Source organism: Caloenas nicobarica, chromosome 12, assembly GCF_036013445.1.
Source record: "Caloenas nicobarica isolate bCalNic1 chromosome 12, bCalNic1.hap1, whole genome shotgun sequence".
Lineage (NCBI taxonomy): Eukaryota > Metazoa > Chordata > Aves > Columbiformes > Columbidae > Caloenas > Caloenas nicobarica.
Window position 1 is genome coordinate 20,097,418 of NC_088256.1, and position 23,316 is coordinate 20,120,733.

The 23,316-nt window shown below is 38.3% G+C and overlaps 1 protein-coding gene across 7 annotated transcripts in view; it reads right to left on the minus strand.

Moving 5' to 3' along the window:
* The window catches only part of ACSL4 (acyl-CoA synthetase long chain family member 4), a 60,242-nt gene that overhangs the window by 2,359 nt on the left and 34,567 nt on the right, over positions 1-23,316 (minus strand). For 3 of the 7 annotated variants that reach the window (XM_065643057.1, XM_065643056.1, XM_065643055.1), the window contains 15 exons: positions 23,115-23,181; positions 15,697-15,742; positions 12,311-12,550; positions 11,819-11,996; positions 9,966-10,075; positions 9,738-9,876; positions 8,169-8,319; positions 6,884-7,007; positions 6,014-6,085; positions 3,204-3,343; positions 2,590-2,762; positions 2,319-2,393; positions 1,904-2,092; positions 1,239-1,353; positions 365-522 (listed from right to left, as the gene is read on the minus strand). In XM_065643057.1, the coding sequence (XP_065499129.1) occupies positions 365-522; positions 1,239-1,353; positions 1,904-2,092; positions 2,319-2,393; positions 2,590-2,762; positions 3,204-3,343; positions 6,014-6,085; positions 6,884-7,007; positions 8,169-8,319; positions 9,738-9,876; positions 9,966-10,075; positions 11,819-11,996; positions 12,311-12,538 (1,852 nt within the window). In that variant the 5' untranslated portion in view covers positions 12,539-12,550; positions 15,697-15,742; positions 23,115-23,181. Of the gene's footprint in view, positions 1-364; positions 523-1,238; positions 1,354-1,903; positions 2,093-2,318; positions 2,394-2,589; positions 2,763-3,203; positions 3,344-6,013; positions 6,086-6,883; positions 7,008-8,168; positions 8,320-9,737; positions 9,877-9,965; positions 10,076-11,818; positions 11,997-12,310; positions 12,662-15,696; positions 15,743-19,218; positions 19,315-23,114; positions 23,182-23,316 lie in introns of those variants that run through there. The other 4 variants (XM_065643059.1, XM_065643058.1, XM_065643060.1 and 1 more) reach the window with 3 other exon arrangements.

Below are 23,316 nucleotides of genomic sequence, written 5' to 3' on the forward strand. Positions count from 1 at the left end.
TTGAAATCTCTTCCTTAACTAGTATTCTTACCAGCAAATGTAACTTCCCTGCCAAATTGACAGCTCTTTTGGACCTTATTTTAATTCTATTAGACAAGCAACCTGTCTCTTGAATTTAGTTGAAAAAAAATCTCAAATTATTTTAGAAAATAATAAAAAATTTAAAGTGGTTAATATGACCAAAAAGTATGTCAGTTCCTGTAGGAACAGGCAGTGATTTGATGTGTTCTTTGCCTCTGACTAAACTATTAAGTTTTGGCAGATACAGAGGCAAGAGGAAGAATGAACAGCAGTTGCTGACGACAACTGAAAACTTTGGCTGGATAAGCACCATGAGATCGGTATGATATGCAACTTTACTTACTCTTGTTTGCCACTTCTTTAATCTCTCGCAGTATTTCAGCTTCCATTGTAGGATTGTTACAAATATCTACCCAGGTTCCACTGATGCCTTTCTGCTCAGCTAATGCCGTCAGCTTCTTCTGATTAGGAACCACAAAACTGATCACGTAGGACTGGTCGCTACCACAAGATGGCAAGAGAAGGAAGGAAAAAAGTTCCAAACAGTTGAGACTTGCATTTCAGGACATAAAATGCTTACTTGATGTTAGATACAGAGACGCACAGTGCTTTTTGAACTGTAGTTGCTCCCCCATACAGAATCCTTCTTGTACATTAAGTCTTCACAACTGTTGACTTACAAGTGTCTTGTTTTATAACGTTAGGTTTGATTGGGATTGTGCTTTGCTGTAATTTTGTCAGTGCCTATCTCGGTTCAACTTCCCAGCTACACCTGGTGTTTACCCAGTTCTCCCCAGTTTCCATTCATGTATTGTGTTTAAGTTGAAGGGAGGGAGAGGAGGGACCAGGACTATTTCTAAAACTCAGTGGAGAGCTCTGGATCAAGTGTGAAGTGTCCAGATTAACTTCTCTCTGCTATTCTGACAGAAAGCCAAAACACATGCCAAATAGAATGATATCCATTTGGGGAAGGGATGGAACTGGAGTGTATTAGGATAGAAGAAATGCTAACAGAAAAACAAGAGGTCATTTCTTCAGGTTTGGGGGTACCTGGGCACCTGTGCTACTTCAGAGATGCTGTTTATAACTTGCACTCTGGTAGGGGGGTTTGTTCAATGGAAACCATGGAAAACTATTGGTTATCATCAGAGAAGCGGGTCAGAGCCTATATTTCATGTTTACCCTAAATGAAGTTTCAAAATGAATACCACTCTTACCTTTTGGCATAAGCACAGATATTGTCAATCAACGGACAGTTTTTCAGAGCTGCCTCTACTTTGCCCAGAGATACGTATTCTCCTGCTTGTAGCTTCACCAAGTCTTTCTTACGATCTAGGAGTTAAAGGGAAGGGAAAAAAAAAAGCTTATTCCATTTAAACTTTTTCATTTCTACAGACTCATTTGCAAAGCCACTAAATACGTATTTTGTGCAGTGCTATGCAAGATACTTTAATTCATGTTTATTAAGAATCTTATTAAAATTTTAAAACCGCTAATAGCATGTACATATTCTGCCAACTTTATAAAGGCTTCTGTAAAAAAGTTCATATAGCACTACACTTCTGCTCACACAACTTGTATGAGAGTGACGAGGACTCTGAGTTTAAAGCTTTGTAATTAATACCAAAAACTAATCTTACATTTATTTTTTGAAGTCTTTGTGCTAAATTTAGACAGTGATAATGTCACAGGAAATGGCATCACTTCCAAAATTATCCTACAGCTGTGAGAACTTTTGGGAATATGTTTTATACTGTGATTCTGCAAGCAGGTAACTTTAAGTAGATTAGCCCTGGCAAAGCCAACAGGATTATTAGCATGTTTATAACTATGTTTAGTCAAGATCTTGTAATCTATTAAGAAATGAAAAATTGAGGCCAACCTATGATCTGCAGACACCCATCTGGATGAAATTCCCCTATATCTCCTGTACAGAACCATCTCTGACCATTCTCATCAATGGAGAAGTCTTCGGTTTTCTCTTCATTTTTAAAATATCCCATTGAGACATTAGGTCCACCAATGACAATTTCTCCTCTAGGGTTAGGCTTGTCTTTACTAGTATAGCCCCCTGAAAACAAGAAAATGCCCACACAATTATTTTTAACTTACATACTCTGCTGCCAAGAAAATATTTTGAAACTTCAGCTTGAAGTTAACGCACACAAATTGATGACTGTTAAAAAGATAAAGAACAATTATTCCTTATGCTACACCTAGCTAAGCAGATATGCAAAGAAACCAGCTAAGCCCTGGTTAATTAGTTACTCTGAAATCAAAACATTTAATACTCTCACCTTCTTGCCAGTCTCTCAACTTTATTTCACAACAAATAAGTGGAGCTCCAACTCTGCCGGTGCTGTAATCAGCAACTTAGGGAGAGAACAAGGAAGAATATAAAGATTTTTGTAATTTGAAATATAAACTCAAACCATAAATAAGGCAGCTTATCTCAAGTTACTGTATTGCAGGTAAGAACTACAGCTATTCTGACTTTACAAACAAACCCCCACCAAACCCTCATATCTGTATCTTAAAATATGTATTTCCAGTTAAAATGCTAACTACCTTCTGTAATTGTTCCAGCTCCACATGTTTCTGTTAGTCCATAGCCTTGACCAACAGGACAGCAAAAACAGATGTTCATGAATCTTTGTGTCTGAGGCGAGAGCGGTGCTCCTCCAGAAAGCATCATGCGCACGTTCCCTCCCAGTAGTGCCTTTACTTTTTTAAACAATAGTCTTGAAAGAAGGAAAAAAAAATTAAAAATCATTCCCTCAGCTCACTTCTACAAAAAAGACTCAAACTTTCTTCTTCCATACTATCTGGAACACCTTAAAAATTAAGTTAATCCTTCACAGATTTTAATGGACAGCAGGGATAATCGTTACCTCTTGTGTCGCACTTGAGGATGCCAGAATTCCTGTCACTTAACAAAAATTCTGATTTTATTACTAAAGAAAGCAATCCAGTGAAGACTAACTAGTTAACTGTTTTGAAAATTAGTCATTCCTACCATTAAATATCTGTTTCCAGCAACAACTTGGATTATTTCAGTTAGTCATTGTATTTGTATGTTGATGAGAATTGTCCCGTGTCAGGTAGCTTAGATGATTATTCTTTTAGATTGTCTTAACAAACCTCAAGGAGAAAGGTACACTTGAACCATGAATTATACTTACACATTACACAGAGGTGCATCATATCCCCTCTTGATTTGTTCCAATTTGTAGTCGTAGCCTATCTTGAACAGAGTTCTCTGAATATAGTTCATCTCTTGAACTTTACTCATGACATTTTTATAAATTCTGTCCATTATTTCCTACAAAGTGTTAACAAAAGCAGGGAAAATCACCATATACAATAGACCAGCATGTGTAAATTAAATTCCACATCAAAAATAAAATTAAACCACTGTATTTTTCCTCTACAATGGATAATATAATAAGAGTGAAAATGTCTGCATCATTGGTGAGGCAATATTTAACTGTAATGCTTTTAATGTGTGATCAATTAGTTAATTTACAGACCACCGCAGCTTGGAGCTATTTGAAATGGGTGGAAGGAAGCATCGAAAATGCAGTAGAAAATCAGTGACTTAGTGTTACTTTTCTCCGTTCACTTTTTTTCTCCTCACACCAGTATCGCTAGAGAGGAAGAGCCTCCTGCTGTTTACACCTGATATTAGAAAACTTGCTTTGCATTAGGCAGACAGGTAAGTCAAGGGCAAGTAATCGAGTAACTATTGCGGGTCTTCAGGCATCCCGCAGTATTTCACAGTACCCCTTGTGTTTCTACAAACGGCTTTCTAAACCTTGATTTGATTTCAAAATACTTTCCACCCCTTGTCCTGAAGACGTCTTCTCTGTCAACCACAGCTACAAATCTTGGGTAACATGCCACAGTGTAATAAAACTTGCTGTGCTACGTTGCTTACATTATCAATAACACCTTAACCTGGACTTAAAAATCTGGCAAACCAATTTAGAAAAGTTTGAATTCAAGTCTAGCTAAATCTCTTTGCTAAGGTTGGTACGTGCCATGCAAAATTTATCGTGCTTAGGAGTCCTGATGCTGTACTCGATCCACGGCAACAGGGAAGCACAGGGAATGAACTGAGAGATTTCATTTCACCGCTTCCTTTTCCAAGAGAAATCTTCCAACTTTCAAAGCAATGTGGTTGCAGTAATTCTAGTTACCTGACAAAAGCCCCCACAGTTCTGTCATAGAAAAGGAATTCATTTCCATTAAAATAATAAGCTTATGATCACAAAAATACACAGGACTTAAAATAAATAGTGTTCAGGCTGGTGAGGTATTTAACAGAAGTTCAAGGATTGCCTCCTTCAGATTTTTTACAGCGCACAATTCTTTGAGGTAGTTACATGCTTTCTAACAAAAGTCAAATTAAAATTGAGAAGAAAGCTATGAAAATTATGTACTTTGAAATATCAGAGATCAAAATATTAAAGTCTTATTAGAAGACACGTTCAGTAGTGGTTTTGATTAGTTCCCTCAAATCTTCATGATTGGGATTCAGACAAACTAGAATTTCAGAAAAACTGTATGCTACTTTCAACCCAGTTTACCTGCAGAATATCATCTAATGTTTCCAAAAGCCAGACAAATATCTTGAAGTAGAATTAATTGTAGCTTTTTGGAAAGACTACAGCTCTGAGACAAGGTATTCAAAATTACAAAGGCTGGAAAGAACTATTAACCCTTATTACAATGTTCCAATTTAATCAAGTATTTAGAAATACTTGTGTCTCTGGATTTGTTTAGGATTATTTTCCGTTTCATTCCCTATATGTTCTAATCGCTGGTGATGTTATGGTGTTTTGACAATAAAAACAAGACAATAGTTCTAGGGAGAGAAATAGTTACTAGATGACGTTAGGTAAGTGTTGTTACTACTAGGGCTTTCTGAAGGTTTTTCCTCTTTGCTGTAGACTGTTGAGCTCTAGATCCTGTGCACTGTGAACTGAGAACGGATCATCAGTTTCAATTTCATTTTTTCTCTGCTAACTGCTTTGTGATAATGTCTGTAGAATCAAGACATCTAGGTGGGGTTCAGGAAATAAATTCAAATGGATATTTTCCAAAAAGCTGGGGTTCTCAGACATAGTAGTTTTCACTTGGTTAACTAAGAAAAAGACCAAGCCTATATATACAATTATTACTGTATAAAACAAAATATGTAATTGATTTCAAAACTCTTGGCTATTCCCAAAAGATGCTGCCAAAACTCACTATTCTTAAATTAGATTAAATCCTTCACTACCACTCTTATGAGCCGCTGATGTGATATGATCATAAAAGCAGCACGTGATTCCAGGACATATGAAGGTTTTTGCATTAGAAAGACACCAACATTTGTCTGTTTTTCAGATAGCACGAAAACCTTGTGGAATGCAGAAGCCTGGTCACCCAAAGACCAACGTAAGCTACAGAAGCAATAGGAGTTATAGTCTCCCGATCACTTTTTTTTTCCTGATAAGAGACTAAGCATGGCCTGCTTATCCTAAAACAGCAAGAGAGACTCAGCGTGTTACCCTGGAGACATGCAGCTGAGATTGGGCACCCCAACAACTACGGTGGTGTGGCCTCGCCTGCTAAATTCTGTAATCAGCCACACGCTCTTATCTAAAAGTGTCCTCCCTGCAAAAAGGAGCTTCAGACTGTGAAGGTCAAAGACTTTCTGTACCCTACTGTTGTGTCAGTAACCCACTAAAACATCACTCGTTGCTATTAAAAAACGTTTACAGTTCTGGATCAAAAAGGGTCTTGGCTTCAGCGTACACGTATTGTGCTCATCTGCAGCTTCAGTGCTCAGTTCAAGCAGCGGCAACTGGAATTTCTATTTTCTGCTCCTTTCTTATTAGTGAGATGTACACATGAAGAGAAAAAATGTTAGTAAATAGATTTTTCTTGCATGAACAAGACAGAAAGCATGTTTTTTTGCTAAATGTATGTGTTTCTGCATACTTACAGGCACGGCTGCCATCAGTGTAGGCCTAAGTACAGTACAGTCTCCCTTGCTTCCCTTCTTAATTTTACTTGACTGTAATAGGGAAAAAAAAAGTAAATTTATGAAGCTGAAAACCAAGCAGCTCTTTAGAAAAGGACTAATAAAAAAAGAGGAAGATATATTAGCATGTAATTTGTTTAAATCTCTTCCACCATGTCTCCAAAAAACAGTTCCTGCGTAATTTTATTTTTTCCTGTTGTGATGGAAAAAATAATGATTAACAACAATTTCAGCCAAAATACTAGATTTTTTAGAAGCCCAACCTGGCTAAGTCCACTTTGTATCTATTTTTTGCCACCCTCTCGTGCTTGCTTTCTCCTCCATCTTCCTCCAGGAGTGTCTTTAGCCTGATGCAATCTCTATACCAGCAAAACATTTAGCACCATTCTTTTCCAGCTTAATTTGCTCCTATTTATCTTAATTATTAAATGGAAAAAGGCAAAGGGCTAAACAGAATATCTACAATAACTGTATAAAGAACTGATAAAGTGAGACCAAGAACTTAAAATCACTTTAAACAGTCTTATGTTCAGCTAATCTATTAATAGCTGTTCTTATCCTGACACCCAGTGGATAATGCTATATGCATTTATTAGCCTTTCTTTTAGATATCCCAAGTATCATAAAAGCAAGGGTTTTGATAAAATTTATAGTGTGACCCCGCTGCTACAATCCACCAGGAATACCAATTTGCATAATTTTCTGAAAAAAAAAAAAAATCGGAAGTGTACCATATACATCAGCATTTATTTAACGAAGGAGGACAGCTCAGCAAGGAGAACGTGGACTGCAAGAGCTGAAGTTTGCTTCTGCTTCCCTCCTTGCCCTCACCTGATCCGATAGTGTGAGTGGAGAGGAATATCCAATCCTGCAGCCGTAAGTGATGCAAGAGATTTCTGCTGTCAGCTCCAACACGTGCGCCAGGGGCAAATAACCAATGTAAGTGTCCTTGGGCCTGGGAAAGGAAAGGATTAGCTAACTAACAAGGATGCACAAGTGGGCTGAAAACACTGTTTAACGGTTTTATTGTGTGCTTAGTTATTACTTTTTGAAAGATTTGGATGACAAGTGAGGCTTATTCTTCTGCATGCGAGAAGGGTGTGATTTCAAACCACAGTTTCTAAACAAAATGGGGAAAATCCTACCTTACTGAAATCAGCAGGAATTACGGGGTTTGCCTTGTTTTCTAGGAAATGCACAGATTTCTTAGTGCTCCACTACTATTTCCTCTCCTTGTGGGAGATGTCATCCCAAGTATGAAATTAAGGATGAAATCACTATATTTTAAAATAATCACTGATGACTTAGAAATCCTTGACAGTCAGCATAGCACTTCCTTCTAGAATAATTTAGTAGAAGGAGAGCTGATCACTGAAGCACTGAGGCTTATGGCAGGAAATAATTTCTCAGAGATTTCTCAGCAAGAAACTCAGGGCTGTTACTTAAACAGAAGATTTCAGCACCAAGTCAGAACTGGTTTTATATCGTGTCACAAAAGGAATTTAGCAAAGTAGCTTATTTCAGCTACAAAACACTGCAGTGACAAATACACCAACACTCATGAAAAATTTCCTCAAAAACTAGTGTGAGGGAGCTCACCATTGGTTTTACTATTGTTAATGCATGATTTATGACTTTTTGCTCATTTCAGTGAAGTATCCTTGAACAGATTCTACAGTACGTGTGTTATCCATCCAACAGTGGTATCTCTAGATCAATGTATGTGGTAGGCTCTGGTTCCTACAGTGATCCTAGCTGCCTGAAAACATCTAAAAAAATTTCCCAAGTTTGACTAGATGAGGAATCTCCTTATCTGGTGGCACATTCTGATGCACACGAGAGTACAAACATCTATCGCTGACCTGAAGCTAAGGGTAATAATAAAACAAGAGTAGAAACAGCACGTGAGACAAGAGCTAGAAGGGTGTCCTTTTCAAACAACAGGCTAAGTTCGCAAACACGAGATATATTTCTTATAAATTAAAGATCAGTGGGCTCACAATACAATGAAGAAATTTAGTAACACCTGATGCCAGCAACAGACTCTCCGTAAACTTATGTACATTTAGAGGTTCTGTTTTATGTCTCTATACAACACAAGACAACTGTTTCTTACCCCAGTCCAGGTATTCTCTCGCACTGTCCTGTCATTCCAGCTATTAAGTTTTTATGGATCATCATCACTCCTTTAGGTCTCCCAGTAGAGCCACTGGTGTACATTACCAAAGCCAAGTCCGTAGGAACAGGTCTGCTTGGCATAATGCTTGCTACAAAATGCAGGATGAAAATCGTTATTGATTCTTACCTCCTTTCTAAATTGTTATTTCTGTAACTAATCAATGCGAATATGTCTGTAATCAACCGGTGTGAAGCAGGTGCCTCAGCAAAGTGGGCACGGTGTGGTCAGTGGGGGATGCGGATGAAAAGTACTGGTCTGTTTTTAAAAAGGAGTGAGGGAACGCAGATTTTGAAAGGAAAGACAAGTATTTGGGCATCTACACAATCTAGGTGATATTTTTTGCTGTTATGTGTTATACCTGACTGAAAGTTTCAGAGAAAAAGCCTTCTGAAAAGCAAGTAAACCTGGCAAGGGCAGTGAAGGGGAGAAATACAGTACTGGGGAGAACCAACAGGTTGAGAAACAAACAAAAAGCTGCAAGTCAGCTTTTCTGTCAGCCCCTCTTTCAAAGCCAGGGTTGCAGAGCTGGGACTACTTTTTTTTTCTTAAGAAAAAAAAAAAAGAACCTTCAGCTAAGCTGCTACTTAGTGGAAAAGCAGTAGGCTTGTATCAGTCAACTTTTTTGTTTTAAAACCTTGGCATTTATTCTTAGGATGAAAATTATTAGCTTTCATGGCTATCACAGATAGAGAGGCAGCAAAGTGTCTGCAAGGGAAGCTGGGCTTTTTTAGGAAAAAAACAAACCAAAACAAAAAAACCCTGAAACAACACATCTCAAGGTAACTGCTAGTTTGTGTCTGTACCTTAAGCTGATCAAAGATAAGTTATAATGACCGTGTGCTTCCCTGCAAAAAGCTCCTTTGCCAGTTTATCTCCTCTTTTGTTCAAGAGGGAGGAGATCTGGCTAAGCACAGACTGCTGATTTAAGGAAAACAGACGATCAGGGAAAGTTGGGTTTTCCTTCCTTAATGCAGATATTTACAGTTACTCCTGGCTGCCTGATATAGCAAAGGATGTAAAGGTTATTCCTCTAGCCCAAGGTGCTTTTTAGCTACAGATTAGTTAAGAAAAAAGACATTTCCAAGGTAAGAAGCAAAAAAAAAAAAAAGCCTCAAGTGCTTTCTCCTCCTCTTTGTTAGGAAAAATAGTGAAAATAAGAGGAAAAAAGTAACAGTAGCAGAAAATGGAACACTGCACCAGATTCTATTTCACTTCCTAAAACAAACCTGGAGTCTTAAAATGAAAATTATTCTGGTTATGGTTTAAAAGTTAAAAATAAAGTTTTATCCAAAAATACTTGACATTTGAACAAAGGTGCAGGGCTATAAGTAGAGATCAAACAAATTTTCCATTTATTTAAAGGAAGCCAGAGGATGAACTGGCTGTCTGCCACTGCCTTTGTGTTAGAGACCTGCATGGGTGGGTTTTTTCTGCTATGTGTCCCTCTTAACTTGGGTCTGACTGTTAATTTTGCTAGATTAGTCCTCTGTGAAGTGATTCACTTACAGTTTTCTGGTTTGGCTCCCAGCTCTTCTACTGCCTGCATACTATGAATCTCCACGTTTTCAGGGTACTCCGATTTATTGATAGTCTTCTTGTCCACATAAATGATATGTTTAAGACAGGAGATTTGTGGCAATGCAGTCTGTATAAAGAGAAATGAGGTTTTTGGCACTGACTGCATGGTAAAGTTATAGGGTTGCTTGTAAGCAGGTGAAGCTGGTACCAGATTACCTTAAGTTTGCTCTCAAGAAGTTCTACACTCGTGACCAGATACGATGCTCCACACTCGTTGAGTCCATAGGTTACGGCCTCTTCACCCAGGGTGGCATACAGTGTCACAACTGTTCCAGTAAGGACAGAGAGAACATGAAAGAAAGGGTCAAGTAATACTAAATGCAAAAGCTCCTGCTTTAGCTCACTGGAAAGCACTGTGGAAGGAGGGGACAGGGGCATCATATTAGCTCAATGAGGAATTTTCTGATTTGGAAACAAAACAGTTTTTAATTTTTCCACAGCGGAATTTTATGCCACAAGAGACTTCTGAAATGAGGAGGACAGTTGTAGAGGAAGCATTTCTGTACCAAGGGTGGTCAAACACCAGAACAGGCTTCCTAGAGAGGTGGTTGATGCCCCAAGTCTGTTAGTGTTTAAGAGGCATTTGGACAATGCCCTTAGTAAGATGCTTTGGGTCAGCCCTGAACTGGCCAGGCAGCTGGACTGGACGATGCTCACAGGTCCCTTCCAACTGAAATAGTCTATTCTATAGAAGAAGAGAAATCATGAAAATAAAGAGATCCCACCAAACCCCAACAATAACGCACTGAGCAATCACACAGTTAAGCAACTGTGTTCTGCCCTTGAGCTCTTTACAACCAGAGCTTGGGGAGAGGTGACAACAGCGCAGGGCGGTCACGGCTCAAAGCTCCCCGCTGCTACAAGCAGCTCTTTCGGCAGCATCAGCTACTCTGCTTGTTCCCGTGAAACTATGCATGGGGGCAAGCCAGAGAACCGGACTAAGGAACCAGATTGTTTTTCATGTTGCTAGATTATTTTTAACCCCAACTGGCTACAGCAATGCCATCGGTGCCTCACAGGCACTCAGGAGTTCACCTCTTCCCATCATCTCTCTGGTGAAAGAAATACCTTCCTTTAGTATTGTCTGCTCTCTCAAACTGTAACCTCCGAAGACCGCTAAAGGAATTTAATATTCCTGTGAAACAGGGTTCATGTGCAAGGGACAAAACCAGTAGTGTTATGTAGCTGATTCTTCCTGCCTCTTAAAGCATGAGGATCAAGGCCAAATTAACCATCCTCTTCAATAGCAACGTCAGCTCTTCCATTATTGCCCTTTAACAGCCCCTCTGCCTGCGATACCGTGCGACCGTCTGCTCATGCGGGCACCCGCTACTGGGACTGCAAGGAAAAGAGGCAACTAGTGCAAGCAAAAACAAGCGATGGGTCGCAGTGCGTTGTATGCAGACCAGGCAGGTGAGTGTATCGTCATCTTTGCCACTTCACAGAGAAGCTTGCATGCATTAAGTTGGATCAGAGATTTTTGACAGCTTAAATAAAATTAAGAAAAAAAACCAAACACATATACATAACCATAGTGAACTTGAGCAGCTTAAAAATGTCACCAAAACCCCCTCGGACTAGCATGTGATTTTGATTACTCCACTATTCTTCTCATAACCATTTCACATTTCGGATGCATAAGTCAGGGTACAGACAGAAAATACTATAAACATGTTCCACATTTTGGAGGGAGAAATAAAACTACTGACATCTTCAGAGTATTTTGAAAAACCTGAATAGTAACCATTCTGTCATTCTAACAGATAGAACATTACCACAATAAAATCAGAAAAAATAGTCTCATAAGTATGAGACAGTTAATTTTAGGGATCTCCACAATGCACAGAACAGAATGGAAACTTCTAAGAATCAGACCATAGGCAGAATAAGCTTATGAAATTCTTACACCATCAATGGTAGGACTCTCAGATTGAAAATACTTAACAGCCAAACCAGTGCTGAGCAATGCTTCTAAAAATACACTAGAAGTAAATAAGTTCAGCACTCACGAGGGAAGTTGTACTTGAAGCAGGTTAGAGCTGCAATCATCCATTCTGCCCGGGTCTCGCAGAATATGACAACAGTACTCCTTGGGGTTAGTCCCAGGGCAGTCAGTCCGCTCCCCAGGCGATTCACTTTCTCGTTTACTTCTTCATAGGATAACCATCTGTAAGTTCCTAAAATTAACTGGTGAGGAGCAAAAAAAAAAGAAATGATGATGATAAGCGGCTGTCAGTACAGGTCTACAAGCTTATGCGAGTTGGTGCATAACACCACAAACACAGACACTGGCATTCATTAAAAGAAAAAAAATGCTTTCATTTTTCTTGAAGTAGAATAACTAGTGCATCCTGTATTCTGTTATTCTTTAACTACTATAAAATGGGTGTTTTGTATCATAATATGAAGATTAAGGAAGACCTCTAAGGAGATCTCCATTGTTCAGGTAAGATGCAAAGCAGCTCAAAACCAAATCAGAAGTACAAAACTGCAAGTTTTACCTTTTTGAACACTTTTCCATTTGGCTGCATTTCATTTTCTTCACTCAATATTTCCCTGGTCCCAAGACAGTCCTTCTTGCCAAACTTTGCTAAAGCATGGTCAAACAGCTTGTCCAAGGTGTCTGCTCCAGGAATGTTTATGTCTGCTAGTGAGTCAAGATGAGTGACAGCACGATAGGGGCTTCCAGCTTTGTCCGAGGTGGGTTTAGCTTTTAAACGTTTTGCCATAGCCTTTTTCTTCTTAGCATTGGTAAGAAAATACCACGGAATAAATACAAGCATACTGTACACAGATATTAACAAGTACACAGGCAGCAAGAGAATGGTCCATACTTCTAGCCTAAGTTTCATTGCAGGTGTTTAAAAGAGAAAATCTCTTATGTTCTGCAGCAGGCAAGAGCAAAGCAGCAGCACAGTATGGTGTAGGAAGAAGCAGCAGTAAGTGAAGCTTAGGTAGTTCTGTTTCAGAGCAGCTGCTAAAATTTTAGTAACCTTTGAGAGGCAACAGTGGACACCTGTGGGTGAAGACCAGCGCCAAGCAGAGAGCAGGAAAAAAAAAGAAAAGAGAATTAAATTAGTAATATTACAGTCAGTCCATTAGTTTTAGTCCTTCTAAGAGTTCACTTCAATGCATCAAGACAAAGGAGACTGAAGTAACTGGTTTAAGAGGCACATACACTGCACAATATAGCATGTGCTGCTCTGCAGACCAAGGAGGATGAATCTTTTCCATACTTGTTTGTTGCATACACAAATATTTACTTTTCAAAGACTTTCCCCCACTATCTCTATTTGAATAGTTCAGGGCTGTTGAGATGAAGACTATCCTTCACATCATAATATTGTCTTAAAGCTACTTGAGTAATGCTACAATTGCGTAATCATGGGAAAGGTCAACAGTTGTTTTCTCCCTAAATATTTGTACTACAGAGAAAAGATACAGTACATTTCTTTACTGCTTTTCAGAATATTGTATCAGCTTCTATCCAGATTAAAATGTTTCTTGATACAGTCCTCAAAAGTCTGCACGTTCTAATCTACAACTATGTCATATTCCAAAATTGCTCTATTAACTTTGCCCCAGCAACTGAATTTTTAATCTACTACTTTTCAAATACGAACGTCAGACTCTTGGAAAGGAATTACACATATTTGCTTTTCCCCCTCCAAAAACTACTTCAATATATACGTTTCGGAACTCCGGGTATGGAAAATGGAATCCAATTCGACCGATTTAATCCAATTTCAAATAAAGCACAATTTGGCAAGATTTTTTGTCTCCGTGTCAGAAATCTTTCCTCATTAAGGAGAACTGGGCCTGAATAAAGAGCAAAGGTGAGTGGGAGGAAAACAAAAGCACCACAGCAAACCACGGCTGTGGCTGGTAACTGGTCTGGAACTGGTCTGCACTGGCATGGAAATGACAGAGGTTCTTATCTCCATCTGGACAGCAAACGCGACACACAAACCCGTCCTGAACGCTGCACGGACAAGAACAGGGACATTTTCAGGCTCCACCAAGAACTGGAAGAACTTGGGCACGCCTCAAAATGTACCTTTATTAATATTTTTGCCAATCTCTGGTGATGAGGGAGGCTACAATTAACATTTCAGGTTAAACAAGATGACCGCTACTAACAGCATAACAGAAATCTATTAATAAGTTGTTGGGTGTTTTAATGAGAATTCCAACATCTGCAGTTGTGTTGTAGCCAGTATCAACAGCATTTAATGTAATGGAAGATGACGAGACCTGCAGATACTTAAAATAACATGATCATGCCATTAATTTTTTAATTAAATCTATAGAAGAAAATCACTATTGAATGACAGCATAATGTATTAAACTAAGCTCAGACTTGTTCAGAAAAAAAGAGTATTCTGCATATTTATTTTTATAAAAAGTGAACGCTACATTATTTTCAAAAGGTATATGCTTATTCTGCTCTAGCTAAGCTCATCACCAACAACAACTCGGCAAATAGTCAAACCTTAGCAGAAGAGATAAATCATTTTACTTCCCTAAGCTCCAGTTCTCTAAAATGAAGGCTTACTGGTTTATGTTACAAATCTTGTATGATATTTTTCATGCCAGTTAATTCAGTGCTCCAAAAGCAGCCGTTGAGTTTGTATTTAAAAGAGAGCTAGTCGCAGTGCTAAGAATACAGCAAGACAACTTCAGTATGTGCCACAAGGTACAACAAACCCCCCCCTGGAGAACACCCACTGCTCTTCACCTTCCAACAAAAAGCACGAGACCAGAAACAATGACTTGGATAAAAATCAGACTTGCTGGACTAATGGAAACTATTTAATATAAAGAGACAGTACTATAGGTTTATTCAGGCTGAGTAGTGGCTTTTTCAGAAGTGGTGCTACTGGTAAAAAACTACTCGCTGATAATCAAGAACTGACTAATTTGGAAAGGGAGGAGAAGAATGGGCTCATATTTACTTAAATTCTTTAGCGGATGGTCTGGACTGACCGATACTACAAAAAGACATTAACTTTTCCATTCAATTTAATCTCCTCTACATTAATTTTATAAATAACAGGAGCTGTCCCTTTTTTACCATATCTAAAATGGAGAACGGCTCCTCCTGTCATCTAAGCACTGATGAGATGCAAATCATAATGAATTATAATAGTACTGCCATGATTTAAAAAGGTATTTTACAATATCCATTTCACATTCTATTACTGGTTATCAACACTAAATCTTTAAAACCGAACTAGGTTGCAGAATGGATTGTAAGACTACATGTGAAGAGAGGACTGTGTTTGGGAAAAAAAAAGGCATCCTACTGGGGTCATCTAATAATCCACCAAATATGTGGTTTTATATGTGAGGTGATCTTCAAGCTAAGGAATAAAACTTAGTTCAGTGTTGAACACTAACTTAAGCACTTTTACAGTTTACTGGAACAACTTTCTAACACGCTAAAAAACCTCACTGGAATACTGTCTGAAATAAATTAATGATAAGAGGTCTTACTGGGAAAGAATGTTTGTTTTCTCCTAAAACTGGCAGCCTGTTGAAATCGCTTTTAACATTTGAATTTTAAGTGCATGTACAGACTTCATTTGCCAGCAGTTATGCTAATGTTCACATTAGCAAAAGTTAAAGGTTGCGTTCCTTTCATTTTGAAATTTCACATTCGTTTGAAATACTTTGAAAAGTATTTATAAAAACAGATAACTTAGCTAAGCTAATTTGTACACATCTCTGGTAAGTTAAAATGTTTCTATCTTAACAAAAATCAGTTGTAATTCTAAATAAAGATCAGTTGGAAAAATTTAGTAAGTCCCAAAAAGACAAACTTGGCTTTTTCCTTTGAACACATTCACATAAAACCTGATCCATCCACACACACCCATGTACTTACAAGGTATCTGACAGCGATGAGCGAGTGTTTTCAGTGTCAATCAGTTCTATATTAAAACAGGGAAAAAAAAAGTATTAGAGGCTGGGAACTTTTTTTGCTTTGCAGAACAGAGAACTCTTAGAATTTCTACCCTAATGTTCCCAAAGAAGAGCCTTTATATACGAATAACAGTGTTTATTGTCGTTCTCGTGTGTTAAAAATCCTGCCAGGGATCCAATTTACTATGTAATAGCATGATTAGGAGAAAAAAACCCCTTCTTTTTCAATCTACTACTTCAAACATTATTTGCAATTTTAAAAAATCTTTTTCATTGCGTTAGAGAAGTCTTGTAGTATGCAAGATGACGTTAGACAGGAAAAGGGCAGTACTCCAATTTGTGAAGAAAACCTGGAATCTGCAAAGCAAGAAGTTGTTTAGCTTAAAATCAACATCGGAGGAAGTCCTGGTTCCCCTGCAACCGAGCTCCTGCCGACTTCGCACGGAGACACGGTTCTGGCTCCAGCATCCGCACGCAGGGCTGAGTCCTTTCAGGAAGCTCCGAAATCTTCCAAAACAATCCAGCAGGAATAAGTAACAACTATTTCCGGAATTTCTCTAGCATTCAGGCACATCTAAACATTTTGGAAACCACAGTAAGCATTCATGACTTGGCAGTGGAAAGGTGGTTCTACACGGTAGAAAAAAACCACAAGTTGACTTGAGTAAGTATGTGGGTTATTAGATACAGTCACTTTTTGGAAGACAGTTTAATCAATAACCTGGTAGTCCTGAATTTGTTCCAGTACTAGACGTGAAAGAGCCTGGGATTTCAAAAATAAATTACAGAAAGACTGAGAAGTATCACATTGCTGGGAAGATGCAGCAAGCTGCAACACAATCAACAGCAGCGCGTGCTACTGGGCTCTCGACAAATTTGATTTTCCAGATTTATACCTGTCACACACAAGAACGAGAGAACATTTCTACAGATGAGAAGACTCTGATCAAATAGGAATACTTTAATAGTTAGAAAAATCTTGTGGCTAATTACAACTTTTGGGGAATTAGAAAGATTGAAAGAAGAAAAACTAAGCCAAATTATGCCGTTTTTATACCATGCCAGTGTTTTTACGAAAACAAACTCTGCCAATATTAATGCCAAGTTACTCATGGTAGAAAGAAAAAAAAAGTACACAAGGTCCTATTTTTGTTCCTTTCTCACATGCACATTTCTACTTATTTTCCTCTTATAAAATTCTGGACGTCAAAGGGCAATGAAAACTCCAGAGCCCGCAGGTTCCAGAAGCATTTCTGTGCTCTGTCAATGCGACAGGAGCTCGGAGCCTTAGAACTTTCAAGAGCTCTTCCTATGTCAGAGCAGCATAAATGCTCTAAGAGTACCTGTGTCCCAACAAACAGGGAGAGGGGAAGGCAGACATGGTAGATCCTGATGGATCCTGATGCAATTTGAGGGTCCCTGTTTAAATAAGGACATTCTACTTGAAATAGCAAAAAACACAGGAAGCATTAGGAAATCTTGTTTCTCTTACTGCTGCTTAAAAAGACAAAGTAGTTAATACAATGTTTTACTTAGCCGCTAAACAAAGATCAGGTTTATTTTTGCTTTGAAGAAAAAGTATTATTGTTGTCCTTTATATTCACTACTTCTGGTTTACTACCTCAGAACATGTAATGCACTTAATGGCAATCAGATTTTAAAAGAAATCCATTTGTGAGTGTCAGGTGTCATCTGTCTATTGCTGCAACAACTATTGTCCTGGAAGCCAGACCAGCCGCACTCACCCCGTATTTCTCAATTATCTAACAGATTGGTGTGAAACTCTCTCTCCTAATCTTTTAACACAAGGGCAAGCAAATATTTGGTGAAAGGTTAAGGGCTGTTTGTGTGCCCCAAAGGCAGAAAACGTAAAAAGCCGAGGCAAGATTCCACAACTGCAAACTGTCCATCGAGAATACGCTGAATTGGGAAAGCGTTTCCTCTGGCCCCACGTCTGCTGGCTCAACACTTTTTTTGTGGTAAAGTAAGTGAGAGACATCATTTTCTTTCATGGGCATTTTAGTCAATGAACATGGTAAGGACTAGTTGCTGGGACACACAGTATTTCAGAAGAGGATGGAAAAGGAGAAAATCTGCAACTGAAAAATACTCATATTACCTCAAAACTCCTCCAACATCTACCAAATATACTTGGACTAAAGGGCACAAAAATGAAAAAGGAAAACGCATATTCTGTACTAATATAGGAGTATTTCAGCCTGATCTCCTCAACATATATCCCAATCTCATCAGGCACGATGGCAAATGTTAATTCAATGTTCCAACAGCAGAGATAAGCGATCGTACTGTTTCCACCCAAATGTTTAAAACAAGCAGATGGAAAGGCAAGCAGCATATAAAGAGACCAAGGGCAAATTTTAGAGGATATATGGCTGTGGAAGTTCTCCAGCAAAAGCTATGTAAACAGGCAAATGAGAATTGATATCAATCTTCTCTTCCTTCCCGTAAGTAATACCAAATGGACAGACTGACCAGTTCTGTGTTCAGCTACACAATCATTTTGCAATGGAAACACTGTGATTTTCATGGCTCTGATGATCCAACTAGACAGATTTAGTTACCATCATCTTTTAATGTTCTGCTTCTTTCTCAGTAGTAAACTACTTTGCAAGAATCCAAAAGTAGTGGCTTCTCCTAAGATTGCTGAATTACACCATCTAGAAGATCAAATCAGTTTGACATCAAATATAAAGCCCTATTTGCCACACCTTCCGTAAGGTTTTTCCTGCCTGCAATGACTGACCTTGAAAAATTTGATAACAACCCCCTAATACACACAATTTATACTAAAATCAGTTTCATACATTACAAAAGGAGGTTAGTCACTTGCTTTTGCACATGAAAATGCTTTCTTTGAGTGCCGACTTGATAAGTTCAAACATCTTGAAAACATTCTCGTATTGTAGGCAACTTCAGGAAAATTCCAAAGCCTGTTGTTATTGCACCTGTTGTTTTGGAGCACATTACAGCAGAAGATCTTTGCATTCACCTACATGGTATCAGTTTTAAACTACAGACTGGAGATCAGTTCTCCTCTTGGTTTTATTTATAAGCACTACGAATGAAGCAGGTTAAATAAAACAAAATAAAAGAGGAGTATTGAACATGCAGAATGTTCTGTATAGGTCTATATCATGGACTGATTGTGCAGTCTAGCATAACACGTAGCTTCAAAGAAGCATTTACACCTAATTTTTATAACCAGATTATGTTTAAATTTTTTTTAAGGGTGATTCTAACTTGAAAATGTGATTAAAGATACAGATTACAGGCCACAAAAAAAAAAAAAAAAAGAAGACAGACTGGCCAGAAAAGGGAGAAGTAAAACAATGCAAAAGCACAAGTGAGACTTCACACTGTTTTTTCTGCGTGGAATACAGGCATCTGGAAACTGGTATAGTGTTCTGTGGTGGTCTAAATTCAGCAGTTTTACTTTGCATTGAAAGGGACTAATAACACTCACATGAGTTACTTCTTTTGGGTAACTTGTTGAACGATGCCACCATTGCATCCCACTCAGTAGTGAATGGACAGTCCAGACTTTGGTTCTGTCTCCTACCTGGAGCACACCAAACAGAGCAGGAATTTACTTCTGAACAGAAGCTGTTTTCAGAACAAAGAAGTTAAGAACTCTGCTTTTCCTGCATTTTCAGGGCAAATTAAAAGTAAATAACTAATGTACGGTCCTTTACAAAGTCAGATGTGATATTCCTGTTTCTGTAATATTAATGAATGTGTGATGAAGGTACTGCAGACAGAAAGTACAAATGGAACTTGCGTAACTAGTATTTTCCTTCTAATTGCTAGGTGCTTTCCTGGGTCTATTGAACATTCATTTTTATCTATTTGCAATTTATAGTCAGTATTAGGAGCATACGTATGGACAACAGGTTGTTTTAAGAATTAAGGTACACATCTCACCTCTTATCATCCTGTACTTAGGATAATCATTTCAACAACAACCTTTCACAAAGTAAAGAAATTAGGATATCAGGTGCTTTTTGTTTTGCAAATAAAGATGAAGGAGTACAGGAAACAATCTCCACGGGTAACGTGTTTTTAAAATTTACCCAGAGACAATGTATTTATGCGTATGCCTGTTGGATACAACTGCGTCACTGATTCCTGGAGCGGACACGTCCAAGTTCAGACTCTGATCAAGTCACAGTATTAGGGTTGGACAAATGTTAATGAGGTTTTACTCATCAAGGCAAAACATTCATGAACGACATTACTCTAGGTGCATAGATTAAATATTAACACTTATTTCCTGGCCCCAAATCTGGTTTGTGACCAAACATCTGTACAGCGTGACCCAAGAGGAACTGTACGTACCCTTGTGATGACGCATTAGAAATACTTAAAAGTAAAATGTAGTTTCCCAATATATCAGAAAATAGTAATATGAATCTATTACTACATAACAACAGAAGTCAGGAGAAAGTAAACACCAAATCATTCTTTTTTAAATAGGATTCAGCCAATACATTCATCTGGCCAAAGCTTAGTAACATGAACACAGCAGAGCGAGCCATTAAAATCCACTTCCTTTATTTATACATTTCCTGAAATCTCGCAGCATTGCTCTGTAATAACCTTTTTGTGAAAGGAGCAACTCAAAGAGTAAAATGTCAAAGTGCATAAACACAAGTCCAGTCTGGCAGCCAACATGCAATGTAATGACAGAGATCATCATAATCCCTCTTAATGCTCTCTTGAGAAAATCCAGTAATAACAACCTCCTGCGTTCTGCTGAAATCCAGACAAAATAATCGACTACAACAGCTTCTCCCTTTTACTGTAGTGACCCTGACAGATTATACACTTCTTTTTATATGTCTTGCCAATCGCAACTGCTGTGTAATTTAACAGACTAAAGTTCTAAATGTAATTCTCCATTATTTCAGAAAACCTGCCTCTTCAGATTTCATTTTGACAATTTCATATTTACCTTTATTGCTTTACAAAATATCCGTTATCTCTCAATCAGTGGCATTAGATTGCTTTCTTCTCAGACACTGGTCATAATTTAGGTAAAAAATAAAACGGGAGGGAGGGCAAGAGACGTAAATGGTCCTCCTCATATACTGTATTAGCAAACTTTTGCCTACCAAAAAGTGTGCTGAGGGCTGGGGACCAATTTTTCTAAACTTCTTATGGGTTTTTCAAAATTCTGTGAGGACAGTCAACAAGAGGAACACCAGAGCTGGGAAATACACTTTCCCTTTTCTCTTAGGAGCTCACATCCAAATGCAAATACCTCCCCTTTTTGTAACTAAGCAAAAAGAATTAGGCTTTCTTATCTGCAATTTGAAGAAATTGTCTCCTTGCAGATGTTTATATACAGATGACTGGGTGTACACTTAAAAAAATACAAGTTTAAGAAAACTGTTCCCACCCATGGTCATTTGAGATGGCAGCCCCTGAGATTTCAAGCATGAGTCATCTTTATTTTTCATTTTCATTGTGTAACTATTCAAGCTGTGGAGGAAGATGGTTTGAGAGTCAAAAATTAGAAGCATGGGGAGCAAGCATATTTTAATCTTTTGCACAATCGCAGTATTTTCCAGTGGAAAAAGTGATTATGCCTTTTGTATGCTTAAGGAACTCAATTTTATTGTGGTCTTAACGCAAAATTTTAGCACAGCCTATTGCTTGGTTCATGGTGAACCTTTCTTGCCAAACACACCTAGATTAATCTCTAGATCTCCATCATCTCTAGAGCCACATCTGGAATTCCCAGATAAAGATTTACCTAAGACAGGACCTCATACTGCAACTTTTTGCTCACTTTTACCTTTTTGTGAGTGAATTTGTTTTCTGCTGCCTTCATGTGCTTTATGAGAGACTGAGGTATCTTTAGGGTACATTTCTTTTAATAACATCACTTGGCAACTCAAGTTTAAGTTTCATAAGGAAGACTTGGAGGTATAGACTGAGGATGATTTGTACATAAAAAATAAAACAATTCAGTGCATACCAATTTAGTCAGAGAAGTTGGGGATTTTAGCCATCAGCAAGGGAGATACTGCTCGTGACGGCATTTTCCACCAGCAAAGGCAATCTTACAGACTTACTGTATCATAAGAGTTCTTTGATTTTCATCTGCACTTTGCAGAACAAGTGAGATGGCCGAACAACTTTCAGTTCATTTTCTCCTGATAAGGCAAAATGCACATTCAAGTTTTTAGATTTAACAGCTCTAAACACCATTTTGTTCCATCTTCTGAGCCGTGTAACACCACCAAAACAGGAAAACAGTGCCAAAGTAGCTCAAACATAAATATCCATACTAAGACAGGAGAATAAGGTAGAAATTAGCAAAATTCTTAAAAAGATGGAAGAAAAGAGACCTCTGAGACAAGTTTTAAACAGCAAGGTTTTGAACTTTAGCGCCTCCTGATACACTCGCACACGCATTTATCACACTTCTTCTTTTATGGACACTGACGTGCCTGTTTAAGGTGTACAATTTCAGAGGCAGGCAGCTTTTGATGTTCTTGGTCCAAAATAACTGAGTAGCTTTTGCAAAGCAGCCAAGGATACACTTACAGGACTGGGGCACAACATCAGGTGCTCAAAGGCTGAGCTGGGAGCAGAGACAGAGCCGAGCGAGCCAGCCCTGGCCAACGAGGTGAATAACTAGAATTACCACATGATACTGCCTGTGCTAATATGTCCTACCCCTCAGCAAAACCTACTAGCACAAGACAGCTGTGCTTCCTGAAAGGAATTTGTTCAAGCCCTGCTAGCTCAGAAAACATGAAATAAAGTACGCGTGACTATTTGCAGCAAACCACACGGCTAAAACTCAAGTGGCTTGACGGTGTGACTTGACATTTAGGTAACTAGATCACCTTTAATGTGAATAAGCAAGAGTCACAGTAGCAACTGCAGGAGAAAGAAACTGTTTGTACAGCACCAGACTAAACAGACACTAAAGTGGTCTTAGACTTAAATTTGGAAGGAAGTATGAAGAGGAAACTGACGCTGTTGACCATTATTTCAACTTATTTTTAGAAACTTTTTTCCTTTGAAAAAAGGGACAGAAAAATCCTTAGCATGACACTGCACATCACAACAACAACTTCTGGTTAGCAATAAAAAATTATATAATTAAATTTGTTAACAAACGCAGTGATACTCAAAAAGCTAACATTGTCCGAAAAAGTTTCCATTTTCACCTTAAAAAATACAGTCTCCACTCCGAGTCTAGCAGTGTTTGGACTGATCGTTACAGTGATGGTAGGCCAAAGTCACCCGCTGGAAGGGTTTAGTACAGGTTATTTAAGTGCCCACTCCCTAGTTATTGCCAACCTTATTGCCCACTAGCACAAAAAAAACCAAGTCACTCTTTACCTTTAATGCAACTGCAATTCAAATGCTTCCAGGAAAAATCCAGCAATTCAAGTGCTTCATGAAAAATCTAAAAAGGAAAAACATTAAATAGTGAAAATTCTAGGCATCTCTTAGGTTATAAACATATCTAAACAGACTATTCAGTCCAACATTTTCCTGGATTGGTAACATGAGCTTCGTCAGCTGTTTGTTGTCAATACCA